General features: G+C 38.6%; 1 protein-coding gene across 4 annotated transcripts in view; it reads right to left on the reverse strand.

Annotated features, from left to right (window-relative positions):
- Positions 1 to 19182, reverse strand: part of ryr3 (ryanodine receptor 3) — a 132262-nt gene extending 113080 nt beyond the window's left edge. For all 4 annotated transcript variants that reach the window (XM_058612944.1, XM_058612942.1, XM_058612943.1 and 1 more), the window contains exon 1: positions 19074 to 19182. In XM_058612944.1, the coding sequence (XP_058468927.1) occupies positions 19074 to 19121 (48 nt within the window). In that variant the 5' untranslated portion in view covers positions 19122 to 19182. The remainder of the gene's footprint in view (positions 1 to 19073) is intronic.
- Between the last annotated feature and the right edge of the window lie 947 nt (positions 19183 to 20129).

Consider the following 20129-nt stretch of genomic DNA (forward strand, 5'->3'; position numbering starts at 1 on the left):
AATGCTGGAGTAGCAAATAAAAGTCGAAAAATAAGGGAAAAGAATAGTTGGGAATCGCTGAGTCATCATTCCCAATTAATGATTATTTCAAGGCTATAGAACAATTAAATACCTATCATCTTGCTAAGGGAAAAACTGGCCACTTTGTTAAAGCTCCTGAGTGTAAAATTTAGGTAAAAAATTTTAAGATAAAATAATATTTTTTCACAATGAACAAACTTTATATAGATATATAAATATTGATGCTAACTGACTACATAGTTTCTCCAAAAATGAGGTGAGGAATAATCAACTGCAACATAAATTTCCCCAATAAATGATGCCAAATTTTACCGAGTGTACCATTTACCCATATGTTAACAAAAAAGTATTTTACATATTCAATATTATTCCAGGGGAACATTCCGCAAAGATGAAAGAAAAACAGCAGAAAAATTTATGTTAAAGGAGCATTTGGTGATTTATAGTGGAGGTAAATTTATACAGAGGCTAATTAGAGCAGCTTCAATGAGAGGTCAATGTTCCTGATTATACGGAATAAATCAACAACTTTTATTGAAGAAGCAGTATATTTTGGTCAGTTTGTGTTGCGGGCAGTATAAAAAAAAAATCAATCTTATAATAGATGAATTAAAGCACAGCGGAGACAGTGGTGAAGTAAATGAGGAGCTGAGCTGGCACAACAGGCTACAGCAGCAGCATTTTAAATGCCCCACAATGCAACGTTGGACATTCACTGAGGTGATTACTGATCAGCATTGGCTCTAAATCACTGCTGCAGCTCCTGGTAGCCGGAACAAACACAGCTTGTTGTTTGGAGACTGAACACATATCAACACTGTTCGATTTGGTACAGTACAGTACTTTTTCTCGGTTTGTGGCCGTTCGTCTCAACAAGTCATCAAGCTTTGTATGAGAATCAGAGGTGGGTCAAAATATTTGGTGATATATCATCGCCCTTCCTCATGCAATGCGATAATCGATGTGCTAGGGGAAATAGTGATATTTCGAAGAAGAGAAATCCTGCAATTTAAATTTTTCAAGTAAACGTTTTGTTTTCTCCAGTTAGACAGATATCGCGTGGTATCGCAATATAATTGTATCGCAATATACTGATTATTACAGAATCGTTGTATCGTGATGTCATTGGCATCGTAACACGTATTGTATCGTGAGGTACGAGTATAGTTTGCCTCAACCTCCATGGGATATTTACACTGATCTCAGAAAAAAGCCTTATTAGTGTCTTTGAATGAAATTAATACTTTAATACTGTGTAATGGTGACAGAAAAAAATAACACAATACCCAAAACACCAACATTGTTAATTAGTTATGTTACGCTCTTTTCAACAAGAGCTCTGAGTCCCGTGTCCTTTTACCGTAATCAAATATGAACTGCTAAGGAAACAAAGGGTTGTCTATAAAGTGGATTTCCCAAAATGTCTCCATTTCTCAGTACAACTTTTCTAAAGCGGCAATTAAATTGATTTATTTCACCAGGAAGTGCCTTGAGATAGAATCTCCTTAATGAAGGGAGGCCTGGCCAAAACAGCTCACTATTTACAATTCAGTGAATATAATATGCAACGCATATATAATCACAGAATACAAATACAATAGTCAAACAAAACATAAAAGGGAAAGAAAACCAATTAAATCAAATGCCTTTAAGCCTAGATTTATTCCTTTATATTTCTAGCTTAATAATGCTGTACAACACTGTTGCCAGTTTATTGCACTTCTCTCAAACGGCTTTTCTGTTTATTACAATCCAGTTCAACAACTACAAACTGCAGCCTCAAAAAAAACACATCTTCAAAATGTTTGGAGCAGATACTGGACTCTATAACCTTCACAAAGGTATGATTTATAGCACAAGTGTCGAGTTGAACTGTTCCTAATAAACTGCCAGCTAGGGCTGAAACAATTACTTGATTTTAGTGTTTTTAAAGGGATTAAAACAAGTTTATCTAATTTTCAGCTTCCTAAATGTGAATATTTTCTGGTTTCTTTGCATTTCATATAACAACGAAATCATTAAAATGTAATCATTTTGGTTTGCGGACAAAACAAGACATTTGAGAACATCATCATTTCCAGGTTTGAGAAACATTTTATGGACCAAACGATTACGCAAGAAAGTAACCGTCAGATTAATCTATTATGAAAATGATGGTCAGTTGCATTCCTAAAACCAGCTGAGTGTATTCTCACTTGAATTTGAAAAAAGGGGCGACGTACATACACTTTGATTTATTTCACAGTGCAACTTCAGAACCAGAAGTGGTCAGAGTTGCACTGGAGATCAAAACCTGCTACATAGAGCGGATGCCATCCTGTCATCTGAGCGACGTGAAGAGCAGAGTGGACGATTATGCCAACGTCTCTCTGAAATAAATAAAGCCCCCACGCAATGCAGTTTGAGTTTGATGTTGGTAGCGGTGGACGCGTGGTGGCGTTATCTCGATCACTGTGATCAGATCTCAAAAATGTAATTAAACGGACGTGTATGTATGTGTGCGCGCCCATGGCCGAGGCACTTACTTAAGGCCACTTTCTGTCTCCCTCTTGCACCCCTGACTTGATCGCGAGCCAGGGAATCTGGTGAATCTGAGGCAAAGTGATCCTTGCAGCAGCAGAGCAGCCATCTGCTAGACAGCTAAAAAGCAGCATCAGTACTATGTATAGGGTCCTGGCCTGTGGCAGGAGGAGGAGATAAGGGAGGGTGGGGTGGCTGCTTCGGGAACTTGACCCTGCTCGACCCCACCCATCCTTACTACTTTCTTGATATCCTTCTAGATCCTACAAAAAAAAACATTTCTCCACTCACAACAGACAAAAGAACTTTCTCCAAAACAATTTTCAACTGCTCCTCCAAAGAAACCCCCTCACGTTAACCCTCTCTTGCTTTCCCTTTTGTGCCCTGTGCTGCGCTCAGGCTCTGTTTGCCTTAACAGACAGCGACAGGTGTGTTGGTGTGTGTGCGGCCTGATGCGTCCATCGGCCGAAACCCGAGAGCTCCCCACGCTCTGGCGTGCCAAATAAACTCCCACAACTCACCCAGTGCTGCCACCGATGTGAACTTGAGAAAAGGTGAATCTGCTCAATCCCTCAGTGCGGCTATTTTGACACGCATGCTTTGCACATGCTCAGTGGAGGATTCTCTCTCGGCGTTGTGTGTGTGTGTGTGGGTTTGGGGGGATACAGGAGAATGAGGGGGTTAAAATCTGGAAAGAATAAAAGTAAAATTCCAGCACGTTTTGTCTCCTTGTTCACACCGTCTCGCTGCGTCTCAATTGCTTGGACTTCTCAGGAGTCGTGTTTCTCGTAAATGTCAGACAGGGTGCTAAGTACAGGTTGAGCTGCGTGTTTTTTGTGAAGCTTAGCCCGGCCATGCAGATACGGTGTAGATGTGTGAGAAATGCCTGATAATTCGAGTAAGAGTGGACGTCTATCGCTGAGATTCAAAGCCCAAATGGTCAATAATAACAATTTATACACAGGGTCTGTCCGTCAAAGCTGCACTGATATAATTTGAGTAAACATAACGTACAAACAAAATATAAAATTCAAGAAACAGGTAAGGAAGATAACGTTTGTGAGTAAAGTTTTAGTAATTATCAAGCTTTTGTGATCTCTTTGGGTTTAGACCCCGTATGAGACATTGGTTTTATCTTTTTTATTGTTTTGTATTGATTGTCTGATACATCTTTGTTTTATTGATTTCTGATGTACAGCACTTTCTTTCAGCCATGTTTATAAATGAAGTTGCATTGGATTGGATCAAAAATGTATAAACCGTAAATAAGTAAGAAAATCTGCCAATGCCAATTACACATACAAAATGATCTGCCAAAACACAGGCACCAGAATAGAAATAATTATTACTCAAAAGCCTACAGGAAGTGGCAGAAACAGTGTCAGTGTAGGGGGGAAAAAAATATTAAAAGACAAATAGTTCAGTGACAGTGACAAATTATAGTCACAGCTGAGACAGTAAGCGATCAGGATACAAAGGAGAAACAGAGAGATGGAAGAAGAAAGGGGAAAAAAATTGACTTTTTTTTATCAATTTGACATTTGGTTTCACTGGCATACTCTGAAATTAATGCAAAAGAACTATTAATAGCAGCTCTAACTAGTTTTTACCACCTTTGCCATGGAAGGTTGTCCTTTTACCCACATATTTCTGTAGGTTTCTTTGTCTGACTAATGAAAATACTACTTCAGGGATTCTCAAAAAAACATTGTGTAGAGATGAACAAATTCAGTTTTGATGAGGCTCTTGATTAGATGGCAGATTTAGGAGTTGGCTTTACTACAGTCCCCTACAAAAGTCTAGAAGCAGTGAGGCCAGTTCCTCGATTTTTGCTGTACACTGAAAACGGATAAACCTGATCAAGAAATCCTTCATCATGAACCAAGACAACAAACCAAAACACAGCCAAAACAACCAAGGAGGTCATCAGGGGAAAGAAGTGGACAGTTTTGGACTAGACCAAATCAATCTCCAGACTTATGTGTTTCATTTCATTTGTAGTAGGAAGTGGGAATTTCCAAGGTCAATAAACGCCCCCTGAATTTGGATTTCCAACTTGGAGCAACCTCACAAAACCCGAGTTAGGAAGCCACTATGGCTGCCACCATGTAAACACTTCTGTTTTTTAGTTTCACAGTAAATCAATCGTACATAGACGCTGTTTGTGTGTGCGTAAAATACCAATGTCGAACGATGTTATTGTCTGGTATTGCTAACAATGGCTAGCCCAAGATCCGACTCGCTGAATTTGACCTGCTTAAGAGGAGACTTAATGAAGAAACCCCCCGCAAAAGGGAAAGAGGCTGCAGTGAAAGCTTGGAAAAACACCACAAAAGAAGAATCGGAAACTATACAGCTGTCAATTGGTCTATTATTAATGTTTCTCTTTCACTCTTCAAGTCGATCCGTGATCCATATTTTTGCTTGGTGTTCCATTAAAAATGGCACCATCTCTTCTAAGTTGTTTTACATGTTTAAATACCTGGAAATAAAATATTGGAATACTGATCTCTTGTCTTACATCCATTGTTTGATTTTAAAACCAAATGTTTTCATTGAACAGCTAATAAATTATTTTTTATTGGGTGTCAAAAATCTAAAATGTGACACAGAAGCACAAACTGCAGGCTGCACAATGACAAACAGGAGTTAAAATACAAGCTGACACACATTCTAACCATTAAAATGTCAGAACACATTGATGGAGACCTAATGGAGAGAGCCACAATATGTTAGTGGTTGATGTTTAAGCATTAAAAGCTCTTGTTCCAGTCTGTAAATTCAAGTCTATACTCAATACAGTCAGATACTGTCACTCTTTAAGAGGGGCTCTCTTAAGTAAATATTTAACTGAAGCCTGACTTGTTTAACTATTCTGATACTCGATAAATCATTTGGAGTGGTTTTTAATTGTTAAAAAAATCTCTCAGAGGTGAAATTTTTCATTTTGCTCCCCCTTCATACAGCAAAGAAATCATTAAAACCAAATAATTTTAAGGTTTGGGAAACACCAGTCATCATTATTTTGGACCAAAAACTAATAGATGAATTGAGAAAATAACCGCTAGTTTCAGCTCTACAGTTTAATTATGTATTTAATACCAAAAACAAAAAGGCAAAAGGACTAAAGTGTGTACTGCTCAGTTCTTTTCAGTACAAGTTTAATTAGAGAGCCACATTGGTTCATTTCATTTGGCAACATTACCTTAAATTAAGTTAAAAAACAAGCTTGACATCATCTTTGTTTATATCATAATTTACTGTTAGCCATTGCCTTGGGGGGTTTCCAATATGGCAACAAAGGCAGCCAATTTGTTATTTTTCTAATCACTTTATCTTTTTGAGTAATTGTCTTTGGTTCAAGCTTCTCGGGTGTGTGTGTATTTTTAGCTCTCTGGTTATATTCTGCAGGAATTGGACTGTTGCTCTCACCAAACATGACATTTTAAAACATTTGTACTTTGGGCTTCACAATGAAACAGTGAGGATTTTAATCAGGGTAGAGTAAAAACCTATTCTGTTATTGATTTTGGAACTAATAAGCTTAAAGTTCACTGCTGCATTATTGCAGAGAAGAAAAAAAAACTCAAAGTTCTATAATATAGTAGATACGAGACAATCCCAAGTCTGTCTGGCCCTTGTTGCTTGTGGCAGAAGTTGAGAAATGTTCATTTTCCAAGTGTCAGCCCAAAAAAACACAGACACTAGACAATCAAACCACTTTGAACGTTTCAAGCTCTCAGACAAGATAATTGTCCCCATAACCATTTTTTGGACAAAGTGTAACCAACAATGGCAGACATCACCATCACTTTTGGTGCTTTTCCATTATACAGTTCTAGCACTACTCGGCTCTACTCCACATGCCATATCTCTCTGCAATCGCTATGTAAATTCATAATAGTTTTGTCTCTTTTACACCCTACTGTTTCTTTTCATCAATGTTACAGTTCAGATTTTTACAGTTCACAGTTTACTACATATTTATTATTCATACACTATTATTCATTCTATATATATTGTTGAAGATTAACGGATGTTTTCAGGATTTTTAAAGTCTTTTTTAACTGATCTACAGTTCGGCATTGTTCGCTTTGATTCTTTCATTACTCCTTCAGTGACGACACTCTCTGGCCAATCAGTGGCCGGCAGTCTATCGACTTCACATTTTAGTATCAGCTCAGCTCGCTTGGAACCTCGTCAGAGCAGGTACTAAAAAAAAGCACCAGGTACTATAACTAATGGAAAAGCACAAAAATGAGGAGAGTCGAGTCGAGCCAAGTCATGCTAGAACTGTATAATGGAAAACCGCCATTAGCCATGACAGACACTGCTCTGCTAACGTCTGATAGCCACCTTCAGCACCAAGCGTCAGGCCCACCCGCCATCAAGAATTGACACCATTCATGAAAGTGAGTCCGGCGTCAGTTCTAAAGTTACCAGGAATCAATCTTCACGAGTAAACTTTGCCATTTAGCCCTTAACTTGAACTGAAAGGCTTCACTGGAGGAAAAAAGACACAAACTAACAGAGCCTGAGCTTGGAACACAAGTGAAGAGATCTTCTGTGCACAAAAACAATTCATTACCTACTCAAATATGTATGTAGGCCTTGTTCAGAGTGCAGCCCAAATGTGATTATTACACATATCCAGATTGTATCTAGCTTGATTATTTTTGGCAGTCTGAACAGCTTAAAAAACACAGGATCAGATCCCATTCAATCTGAATGACTTGGTCGCTAAGCAACAATGTAGATCTGGAGAGACAGAAGTTAATTGGAGGTGCATAAACAATCGACACAGTGGAAGACAATAGTTTAAACATCAGATGAAAGTTTGTGCTGTGGCTCCACATAAGCATTTGGGACAGAAACAGGCACAGTTTTATGTCGTCCATTACACTGTACCTATAGAAATCCATGTGGAAGACTGAACTAGACTATGTCAATATGGACACAAGAGATCGGATCTGATCACTTGGGATATATATTGTGAGATCTGATTATGATCGGATATGCTTACAAATCCGATTTGGGCTGCAGTCTAAACAAGGCCTAAGCAACATCGGCAGTGACGCACGTGGGCCGCTGAATGTGCAGAGTAATTTTCTACGCGTTTCCATCATACCTGATTAATGAGGTGCTTTAAATGAATGAGGTTTAGCTGCAGAATACACACAAAAAAAAAAAAACGAAGTGAACAATTCACTGCCTCGGCGGGAATATGTCAGGGTTCAGAGCGCTCGTGTGTCAATTATTCATTTAGTAAAATGTTTACACAGACAAACAGCCTCGCAGAGCCATCAGACACTTTATTACATAAAGCCATTAGAGTGTGTTTTTTCTGCAGAGAGGAGGAGCAGCAGCCACATCACTCATTGTTTTAAATCAATGGGTGTCAACACATTTGTCTCAGTATTGAATGCTTGCACGGTGTTCGGTGCAGGGGCTTACTGTTCCTGTCAGTATTTCACACTTTGTAGTTTGACAGGCGACTCCCGCTGTAGCTCTTCAGGTTCATGTGCAGCAGGTCCTTAACTTGGCAAAAATGTGATGTAGAGTAATTTTTTTCTGATTTCCCTCATCATAAATGGTGGATAATATGAACTGAAAGTTTTGTTTTCTTTCACAGATTGCCAGTTATGGTTCATTTAATATGGTGTTTTCACACATTATGCGTTGGTAAGACGTAAGCAGGTTTGAGGGCACATCCGAGACTGCATCAGCAGTCAGAATAAATAATGCAGCGCACATCTGAGCTCTACGTTTAAAAATAATACAATTAAATTCCACAGTCAAGCAGGTTTTTGCCCCGCAGTACACTGCCATGGATCGCAGACGCCAAGATTTATATTGGGTTTCCTATCACAAATTGAATTTTCTTGGCCTTGTTTGTATGCATATGGCTTCGTGGCAACGTCAAATAATAAAAAAAGTCTCTCCATGCGTGCAGGACTGAGACGTCCACCTCAGCAGAAACACTGAGAAATGGACGGCCCCTGCGGTCAGGGACGGAGCTGGTGCATCTCTGAAGTCCATCATCCTGTCTGATGAGACAGAGCAGACACGAGCAAGATGTAGTGGGGTGTGAAGGGAGGGAGAGGGAGGGATCGTGCATGTGTGTGACGCTGTGAGAGTGAGAAACTGACAGAGAGAGAGGTGCAGAAACCTGAAGTGAAGAAGTTCACCTGAGGTAAATCCAAGCCTCCCATTTCAAGCCCTCAGCTCCTTGTTTGGACTGAACTTATGGTTTTTCTGTGTGCTGTGGGTGTCCAGCCCTAAAAATTGTAGCTCTCACAAACTGCTACTAAATCCTCCAAAAACAGAAGGCAAGTGCTTTTTGTTCGGAATAAATTTCACGTTTTAATTTATCAGACATACAAAATATTATTTAAGAGTTATGTAATCCATCAGTAACAGTCTGTGACAAAAGACAACGGCTTCCAGATCCATCAGGCTACAAGCTACGAGGTTTGACACCAGCAGCAAATAGAAAATGGTGTTTCTGGGATGACAGCAAGCTTTCAGAAAAACAAAAAGAAGAAGAAGAAGAAGAAGAAGAAGAATGAATTCTTAGCAAAAGGACAAAAGTAAAACTCCCTTAAATCCCTTCTTCTCAGAAAAACCTTTCAAATGAGATAAGAAACTCAAAGAATAAATGATATCTTGTGCTCTTGAGCAAGGCACACCATACTAGGGCTGTTCAATGACTGTGTAACAAAGTGTTCCAGTTAAGTCACTTCCACTCTCTGCGCACTTGAAATCCATCTGTAAGTGGCGATATATGAAATTACACTGCAAAAACACAACAGCGAAAAAGGGTTTTCACAAAGACTCAAGCACCATTTTGGAGTTATGGTACATTAAAGTGAGTTTCAGGACATTGTTTGACAGAGAGACCATGTAACTTTACTGTTTTGGTTTATTTTGAGCCACCAACGCTTTGACAGCCTCATTTTGCTTCCACATAGTCAGACAGAAAAGAAATGTTCAGTAGACTGAACTTTGTGTCAACATAGGTTCATTTGTTTTAACTTGATGATAATTTGGTATTTAAACCTCATTTATGATTTCAAGGCAGCATGAACTTCCAGATTACCTTTATTTGTAGTTTTAAGTTACGGCAATTTCAATCAAATTCAAAATTTTTTTTATTTTGTTTTAGATTAGTTTCCTTAAAAGCACCAGAAACTGCAATTTGCCACATTTAGTCAACATACAGTTCATTTTGTTTTTGTTTTTTTTGTTTGTTTTTTTAAAGAATATATAAAATGTTTTCTTTGTTTCTCACATAGATTACTTGATTTTTAACTACATACAGCTGGCTACCGACTGCAAGTTTACCTTCTGAAAACTTAAATAAATTGTGTTTAATGTCCAAAAGTAATCTGATATAACTTGTAGGGGTGTCATATTTTACAATGAAGAAGTGTTTTGCACATCTAATGAGATAACAATTGGTTTGTTTCCACATAGCACCAAATATTAATGACTAAAATAACTATATAGCATATTAGCTGTATATTAAGAGTGTAAGACTCAAAAAATGAACCGGTCCGCTTCATCTAAACTGTCTCACTGCAAATTTTAAAAAAAATACATTATATTGTTAGGCAACCTCTAATGGATTTAGTAATTAATGACTGGAGGTCAAGTGACATTACTTTATAGTTCCATTTTGTCCGGGAACACTGCATATACTGGATACAACAAGAATTTGAAACCTTAGTTTAAATAAACACATAAAGAACTGAGACAACCTGTGATCACACAATGCAACAAATAACAATAATAATAATAAAAAAAGATTAAGCAAAAATAAGGGGGGGAAAAACTGAAATGCCTAACGTGAAATAATTGATTTATTTCAAAGCTTTAGCAGCAAAATCCTGTGGTAAGTTAGGATTGTGTTTGCTCACAGTCAGTAGCTTATTGAAGAGATGCATTTTCTGGGCCTTTAAAGTGGATTGAGGCTCAAAATATAACCCAAAATATCTCAAGAAGAAAACTCTGATGGCCAAAGAGCTTAAAAACAAAGTGAACCGATGATGGCATTAAAGGAAAAACGAACCTGAGGGACTCTTAAAATGCTGAGACTCATAGTTTGCACCCTTTTCAATCCTCAATTGATTAATGAAGGTAATTATTTTGAGGTGGGAGTTCATTCACGCCAAGACTAACTATGCATGGGCCGCCACATCAGTGTAATACTGAAACTGAAATCAATAGACTGGAGAAGTTGAAACTACTTGGTTTTGATATGAAACCCACATAAGAAGTGGATTAGAGCCACTCAATCACACAAAGTATTGATTGTGATTGTATACTCCAGCCATAATTAAATTTATGTTCCTCGTTTGTGTGAGACAGCAAAAACAGGTCATAACTGCAATCACTACAAGTAGATAAATATGTCACTTACATCCTACACATCATCAGCAGCATATACATTACTCTACAGATTACAAGTTTCTCCATGTAAAATCCTTACATGAGCAAAAACAAAGATGACATTGTAGCTGATTTATGTGTATTTCATAAGCTTTACAGCAAAAGTTCAAGGTCAGAGACGGAGAAGAAGAATCTAAGGATATAACAAACTTATTCCTGCAAAACCAATATCATGTACATCTATTGGGAGAAGCAGTTTAGGCATTAAAAAAGAAAAACTTCAACTTTAATAGTAGATTTTGTATTGTTCCATGTATAAGCTGGAATGATGAATTGATCATCCAGTTAATTTTTTTTCAATGATTAAAACATGTTTTCTGATTTTTCAGCTTCTTAAATGTGAATATAGGTTTGAGAAAACACTGACCAATGTTTTCTGACATTTTATGGCCAAAACTAGTGATCCATTAATTGAGAAAAAATAAGCTATCATAAAAATAATTGCTACTTCCAGCCCTATTTCTAATCTGCCAAACAAGTTTCTAACACGCTCCTATTCTCTCTCTAAATCAGGATATTGTAATCTTTTTTTTTTCGTGAAACAAATTCATACATTTTTAAAGCAAATGCCATGTCAGATTAAATGTCACAAACTCAGATGATCGATGTGTCTGTTATTTAACCGGACAGGTTTAAAACCCCCGGAATGAAAATGAGTGATGCACAGATCGTGACGCTGCTCGCTGACACGTTTACATCAGGGTTGTGTAAATGATGAGTGCGTCCGCTGACCCCTCGCTGTCCTTCAGTAATGATGGCTGAAACAGGCAGCGGAACAGTGTTTGCATCACAGTTTGCTCGATCGATTGAGGAAATCCTTCCTATTCAATTTAGATCAAGCAGAAGTTCACCTGAGGCTGCGGGATGATGCAGCCTCTTCTGTCTCACTCCCTCTCTCTCTGGATCTTTCCAACCCTCACTGAACAGCCAAAATGTCCCAAGGCATCAACTAGTACATTACAATATGGTAGTTACCGCATTCTGGAGTCATGACTCAGCAGCAGTATGGATTTTCTTTTAACAAAGGAAACAAAAAGTGCATTGTGCTCCTATTGATTTTTGATATCTTCTTAAAAGTCAGCACAGTTGAAATATCTAAAAAAAAAAAATCCCACCCCTTCGACCTGTTGATATATACAGTACAGTACAGCCTGTAACATTAATATCCAACCATTCAACTTCAAGAGCTAGTTCTCAAATAGGTTATTGATCGTTTTCACACGTAATAATCCACTAGGACTCGGTTCAACCGGACCTTTTGAATAAGGCAGTGCTGCATCAAGAATGGAGGAGAAGACGAGACAAACAATGAACAAGAAAACTCGCTTATCTGTTGGTTAATGCAGGACAACTTCTGTTTCCGCCACATAAGAGCAAAACATGGAGTTGCATCAAATCCTATCAGCCTTGGGTACATACTACACATAATATACGCTGCAACAATGGGCTCGATTTTCTATTCTCTAAAGAATTAAAACCAGTTTCTGTGAGCTTCTTAAATGTGAATATTGTCTGGTTTCTTTGCTCCATATAAGTAAGAAATCATTAAAACTAATATTTAATTAAAGACGGACCAGAGTTTGCTTCTTTGGTGCGCATCAGAGTTCAGTTGCATGTTCACACCTGCCCTGAACGAACTGGACTTTCTGAGCAAAGAAACTAGGGTTCGATTAAGAAGGAGCTGGTGTGAATGCACCCATAGTTTCACTCGGGCATCAAAACTTAAGTGACGACATCTGTCAGTAAAACTGTACAACACACGGGTCAGTGCAACAGACAATGTCCACGACTTTGACACACTAAGCTTCACAATATGCGTACATTTACTTTTGTGGCTCAAATGCAACTTTATCCCTATAAATAATACATGATAGGCTATTCAAAGTGCCATTGGTCTTGAGTCTCCTGGTGTGGTTTAGTGCCAGGGGGAGCAGAGCTGTATGTGCTGTGGAAGCATCATCTTTAAAAAGGCTAAATTTAAACGTCCAGAGTTCTGGTATGTAGAAGGCCTCAGAATATGAACTCCAAATAAGCCCCGAAGGAGCTACTGGGGGGGGGGGGGAGACTGCGACCCTCGGTCACCTGGTTACAAAAGGTGCAACGGTAGCTTATCTGGACATTGCAGGTGAAAATGTATTCTAATGTATCTCTAAATATTTCCAGGATAAAAAAAGGCCTCATTTGAAGCACTGGCTTAACCCCTGTAGTTACTCTGGTTAGCACACTTTTGTAACAACAACGTATTTTACCAAGGAAAATATAGTCATAATTTCAGAAAAAATTAAATACATCCGATAAAGGGTAAACAATGTAGCTTTCATTTAAGACAAAATATGCAACAACTAGCCAGCTAATTATGCTAATGTTGGAGCTAAGTGTTTTGCACCCGCAACTCACACATTTTCAACTTTTCAAGCTTTTACCACCACTTTAGCAACATTAGCACTCAGTTAGCCATGACAGACAGTGCTCTGTTGGCCTCCGATAGCTACTTCCAGTACCAAGCATCAGACCTGCTCAATGTCAAGCATTAAACAATGCGAAACTAGTGAATGCAACGTTTAAGTCTCAAATTTTGTGTATTGAGTATATGAGACTATACTTGGATGAGAATGTGGAGCTGGGAAAGAAAACCTTTCTATCGGACTCTAAATGGGACGATCATTTACAAAATGGACATTATAATGTATTGAAAAAGCCCTGAATCTAGCAATTAGGACCACAAGTTATTCGGGAAAAAGGTTAACTGACGTTTTCAAGTGAAAAGTAGTGTCATTAACTATAAATTTGAATACAAATTCCTTTTTGCAATCACTGGATTATCCCCCTAAAAGCCATTTGTGGGAATGCAAGTATCAGGCACTTTGGTATTGGCTTCATTTATCTATTTTTTCATGATTGTTTCCATGAATATAAATAATTGGTAAACACTGAGCAGTAGAGATAGTTAGTGTTGGAATAATAACCACAACTACTGTTGTTCAACAGAGACTTTACTTAGCAATAGCATTCAACATGCATAACCATGGGTGCCGCTATAAAAACACACCCCCAAAACAACACCACCCTCTTCACATATGCGCAGTACTCTCCACTTCCATGTTCACACATGCGCAGTAGCTAACAACCTAACAGTTAGTGCCAGTATTGTAGGTGCTGATGACAATAAAAAAGTAAGTCAGATCATATTTCTTACATATTCTTGCACATAAAATCAAGTCATAAATGCTTTCCAGATGAGGACTAACCAATATGTTTGGCACACGGAATGTTATTTGCGATAATGTTAACTCTTTAGATGCTAAATATCATATTTTATTAGTGGCCCCACATGTAGTGTATGCTCTGCCAGTGAAGAAATCCAATACTTGAACAACATGCCATAAGGTTGTATGACTTGACATTGGCTTTTGGGGGGGAAGAGTTTTATGGATACAGTCTCTTTTTTTTGTAAACCACATACAAATTCTACATACAAGACAATCCTGCAGTCACTTTGGTTGAGAAAAATCTCAGTATTTTGTCTCTGTTGGAGCATAACATCATTGTTTCACACAGCAACACAATCAACTGGCAACAACACCCAATAATACGGGTGTCTGCACTTCATTATGTAATGGCACCGCAACTCACAAACTAAGCAAGTGACTTACATCCTGTTTCCCAAAAATAAAACCCGAACCATTTTACTTGGCACCACAACGAAATACTATTTTGTTACAGTTTTTTTTTTTTTTTTTTAAATGAAGGTAAACAAACCCAATCTTGAGCTGACAACATCACACAGTCCCTGTCATTTAAATCTCTGCAGAGTAAATGAGCTGTCCGTGTTATTCCATAATCAGTGAGCACATCATTTAAATTGCGATTCTGCTAGCCTTTTTTCGGTGCTACAACAGCTGCAGAACAAAAAGGGATATACATATAAAACTAAACTATTTCAGACTAAAATGAGCAGATATAAAGATCTGGATGTCTGACTCGGGAAAAAGGTTCTGCAAAAAGGAAACCAGTTTTGAGCTTTAAGAGTTCATTGCATACTTTGAATACACGCAGCAAGCAATATATCACAGAACCTGACAAATTGACTATATCTGATCCTAATAGCGACCCCCAGTGTTTTTAGGGAGTGTGGAAACAGCCAAACCAGCACAATATCATGATGATATTTCACAAATTTCAAAGTAAAAGTGTTTGTTTTGATGTGGAATGATGCATAATTCACAATAAAAACATATATACGATACAAAATAAACCTATTTATATCAAAAACAGACTGAAATAAATCTGAAATGAAGTATAACGTTTTCTTTATAACATGATATTAAGGGGTGGGGCCCATGTGGAGTAGAAAATTGAGTAGATGAAGAGGAAAATTATGTGTGTTCACATGAGTCCTATGTTCACACTGTTGCAGACTTGTTTGACCTGGGAGTCAAAGCCAAACAACCAGATTCCCACTGCTGTTTTCTTTGACACACAATCTCTCATCATCACTGCCAGTTTTCCCAACGTTACACTTCAACAGTGTCTGCGCTGGAACTGTCACCGCCTGACAGAAGTAAAATATACCGGGATCATTTCAGGAAAAACTGCACTACTAATCATTTAAATCTCATTTTTAAATGTGTGACGTGGGAAAAAAAATTGCATTCTGACAACAGGTGCAGAGGTCAAGCCAAAGTGACCTTTCAGCACTCAGATAAAATGTCCATAAACAAAGATTTAAATCCTGTTGCTGTCAAACAACTTCCGACTTCCCTGCCTCTCAACAGACCCCTCTGCAACACACGGGCTTATTCCATAATGTTCGACAGATTGTAATATGGTGTGTTACAATTAGCACTCGTATTTTAAAGCTTCCTGCGAGAGCACGGTTCTCTCACCACTGAGGTTTGATAACAAGGCTCCGTGGGCTTAAGGGAAAGCCCCCCGCTTCCCGAAGCCGCTGTTGTCATCAGATAACCAGGATGCCAATGTGACAGTAGAATCTGAGAGGCGTGGGTCAGCATATCACTGGCATCACAAATAGTGGGAGCCGTTAAGTACAAATGCTTCTTACAACCAGCCAGGCCATAAGGGATTTACGTACTGTATATGTGATTTAACAACCAACAACCAGCTTCAGCTCAACCAAATGAGAGTCAATCAAACTGCACCAGAGGATCATACAAGCATGTTTGTAATGTTTATGGATCACTTAACCCAGTTCACAAAGACTAGTTTCATGTTATTAGAAAATAACCTATATGATATCGTCTTAGCTTTGCTTTACTACTTTAAAAATCTACATTATAAAAGGTAGCTGTGAGTTTATTGAACAAGTACTGTACAAGTAGTGTCTAATGAAAGAAGCAGTCAAGTTGCATCATGTAAATGTAAGAGCCAGACTTTTGAGGGGGTGACTCAACCACTACAGGGAGGTTTTGGATGAAATAGCTGATTCCGGGACCACATTCAAATCCGACTAGGGCTGCAACTAACGATTATATTAATTTTCTCGATTAATCAAGTACTTGCTCTGTCCATAAAATGTCAGCACATTTTGAAGAATCAGTTTCTGTGTTTCTCAAACCTGTAAATGATGATGTTCTCAAAAGTCTTGTTTTGTTGGCAAACCAAAAGGATGGTTTTAATGATTTCTTATTAAAGAAACCAGAACATATTCACATTAAAGTAGCTGAAAAATCAGAAAAAAATGTTTTAATTCTTAAAAAAAAAAACACTAATAATCGATTATCAAAATAGTTGCGGATTAATTTAGTTATTGACAGAAATGTTAAATCGGAGCAGATTTCTGTGTCCACACAATCCTGAGGAAATCAGATCCATGTCACATCATTGGAGAAAAATCTGAATCAAATCACCTGGAACATAGCCCTAATCCTGTAGGTGACAACAGTAATTTAAGATTCAAACCTTTGTACAAAATATTTCATATATTTTTCCTAAACACTTTTTTGAACACCTGTTCATCCCTGTTCCATTGTTCATTTATAGTATTGCGATTGCACTTTTTTTTATTTTATTTATTTCATATCATAGTGTTGTGCTGCAGCTCCCAACCCTACTGGTGTAACAAGCGAATTTCTCTCAGTTTGGGATCAATAAAGTCAAATCTAATCCAGTCTACATGTACATTCATACTATCAGCAGCCACATAGTTCAATTCCAGTAAAATTCCCATTGAGTGTAGGTCAGAATCGGTGGTTCACATTCAGCTTCATGTTGAAACGGATGATGAAACTGAGTGTATGGACACATATAATGGGACATAGACCTGATCTAGGACCACATGGTGAAGTGACACAAATCTGACATAACAATGGGAACTAAAGATTGGATTTCTGTGTCCACACATTCCTTAACAGATCAGATCCAAGTCACATAAATGGAGGAAAAATAAGAAAGAAATCATCTCGGCCTGGTAATCTTAATATCAGAATTGGTGTATGCGTACAGGCAAAAAAGCTGCATGACTCCCAATATGACCTTTCTCATATTATGTCATGTCACATGACCACAGATACAGTCTATCTGATCTAGTACCACATGGTTACTGGCAATCGGAACAGATGATCGGATTTCTGTGACCACAGAGCGCTCAAACTGGAGAGATAAATAGAAACATACGGGTTCATGTAATATATAGTGTCTCTTATCAACATTAATAACTGGGACGGACACGAAGTTTATACTGAACGGTTGTTTATTTTGCCATCTTGACGACATACACAACAACTTTTGCTGGAGTACGTAACGTCTCCTCAGGAGTAGGGCTAAACAATTAATCAATTTTATCGAAATTGCAACACGGCCTACTGCATTTTTCAAATCACAAAATATATTGTAGATTAATTATTGTCTTGATCTACGCACATCTTATTCTACAGACTGAAGAGAACATCTGTGTTTCTCACAGATCTGCACAAATATCACACGGTAATTAGACATTTATTCAAAATCCTACAGTTCAGAATCAACTCAACCTGGTGATCTGAACGTAGTCTTACTCATGATAGGGACACAATCCAATAAAGATAATCCAACCAGCAAAAACAAACAGGTGTAACATGAGTAAAGTTTAAATCTGAAGGGGTCGGTCACCTTGACCCCCAGAGTTCTCACTCCCTGACCTGGACTGAAGGTTTTAAACCACACTATCAATCACTTGGGATTACCTTCACTTTTACACACTTCACATGAATGCAATGCTAAAAGGTGAATGGATTATAATTAAAAAAAAAAAAAAGTCTGAATGAACCACAAACACCTGGACCACAAAGCTTCATTCAAGGAGGAGAAAAAGAAGAAGACATGTGGTCAGGCAACCGCCACAGATATTCCCACCACACCAACATACAAGCTGTCATATCATTTACAAGAATAACTGCTGTGCAGATTCAATCTGCGTCAAACTACTAAAATAGTCACCGCAGCAGAGACAGAGGCTGGTTCTGCCTGTGTGTGTGTTTGTGTGTGAGACAGATAGAGAGAGAGAGAGCGAGAGAGAGAGCAGCACAACTTAGTGGAAACTCTCTTTCCCACCTTAAAACCAGGAGAAAACAGACAAACAAAAGTTTAAAACAATCAAAATAAAACAGCTGAAGGTGATAATGTCAAAGAGAGGTGTGAGGGAATATGTATAATATATGTTATGCAGGCAGATACAGGCGGTGAAGCGATGGGGTGTGTGGGTGTGACATGGCTCCAGAGTGTAAAGTCCTTTTTTGCCCTTGCACCTGCACACGTTAGGATTCCCCTTCACCGTCGACAGGTGCTCAACAGGACGGACGACGCACCAGGACGCGTCACGCATGCAACAACCTGCTGCGGCAACTTCCACAATAAAAATAATAAATAACACCATTCATGCACGAGCCATAATCTATCACTAGTAAAAAATGTATATTTATATAAAAAAAACTTCCACAATAATCCAAGTTGGATCGATGATTTATGATTTTACGCGCTGCACAAAATGAAGGCGTTCGTTATTTTTATAAACTGACGACAACGCCGTAACGACTGATTATTATTATGATTCTGATTATTATGATTTATTTAAATATTTTACTCACAGTTCTCAAGAACTGGATCTCATCTTCTCCTTCTCCGCCCTCAGCCATGGCTGTGAAGGAGCCTGCTCAGACTCTGGAAGCCACCACTGACTGCCGCCAGAAACGCGACGCTGCTGCGCCTCTCAAGCCGATATTAGCTGAGAGCTCATCCACAGCCATATAGGGCAGACCGGCGAGACCCTCCCCCCCTCCTACTCCCTTCCTCCCTCAGTCTCCCTCCTCCTCCTTCCTCACCTACCCCTTCATCCACCCTTCCTTCCTCCCTCCTCCTCTTCCCTCTTCCTCCCTGAGACCCAGCAGCAGCAGCAGCAGCAGAGGACGAGCTCCTGGTGCTGATGCTGCCTCTGCTCCTCTGCTCAGCCTGCTGCTGATGATGATGATGATGATGATGAAGATGATGAAAGTGTCACAACAAATGTGTGCGGTGAAGTGCTCCCCTGAGTCAGCACTTTTGAGGAGTCCCCATGTGTTTGACAGAGAGGTTGGAATGGCAGCAGTGAGGCTGAATGTAAAGTTACAAATGTCTGTGTGTGTGTGTGTGTGTGTGTGTGTCACTCTGTCTGCTCCTAAAAACCTCACCCTCTCACACAAAGTCACAGACACTTCAGCAGCAGTGAAAAAAAAAAATCTGCAGACAGATTTAATTTTAGTCCACATGGAGCAAACTTTCACTTGCTCCTGTGACACGGCTCATTTTACAAAAAAATGTTTACCCAGATGAATATTTGGCAACATATTCTGTGGAAAGAGTAAGAAAGTAAAGTAACATTATATCATATATTGTTTTTTTGTCATGCTGAGACCCTTTTACGGTCGACATCACGACACAAGGAGACACTGGAGGCTAATGCTGTGTTGCACTTGTGGTCGGAACTCGGAAGAGGGAAGAACGCACTCTGACCTCAGATTTTTAACAAGCAGTCCTTATGTTGATTTTGTTAAACAGTAAATTAGTCGTAAACATAGTACAGTTTATATTTGTTGCATTATTATTGACTGGTGTTGCTAACAACAGCTACCAGAACGCGGTGAACTCGGCGGTGAAGTAGTTCCGAG

Source organism: Solea solea, chromosome 17 (genome assembly GCF_958295425.1).
Source record: "Solea solea chromosome 17, fSolSol10.1, whole genome shotgun sequence".
Lineage (NCBI taxonomy): Eukaryota > Metazoa > Chordata > Actinopteri > Pleuronectiformes > Soleidae > Solea > Solea solea.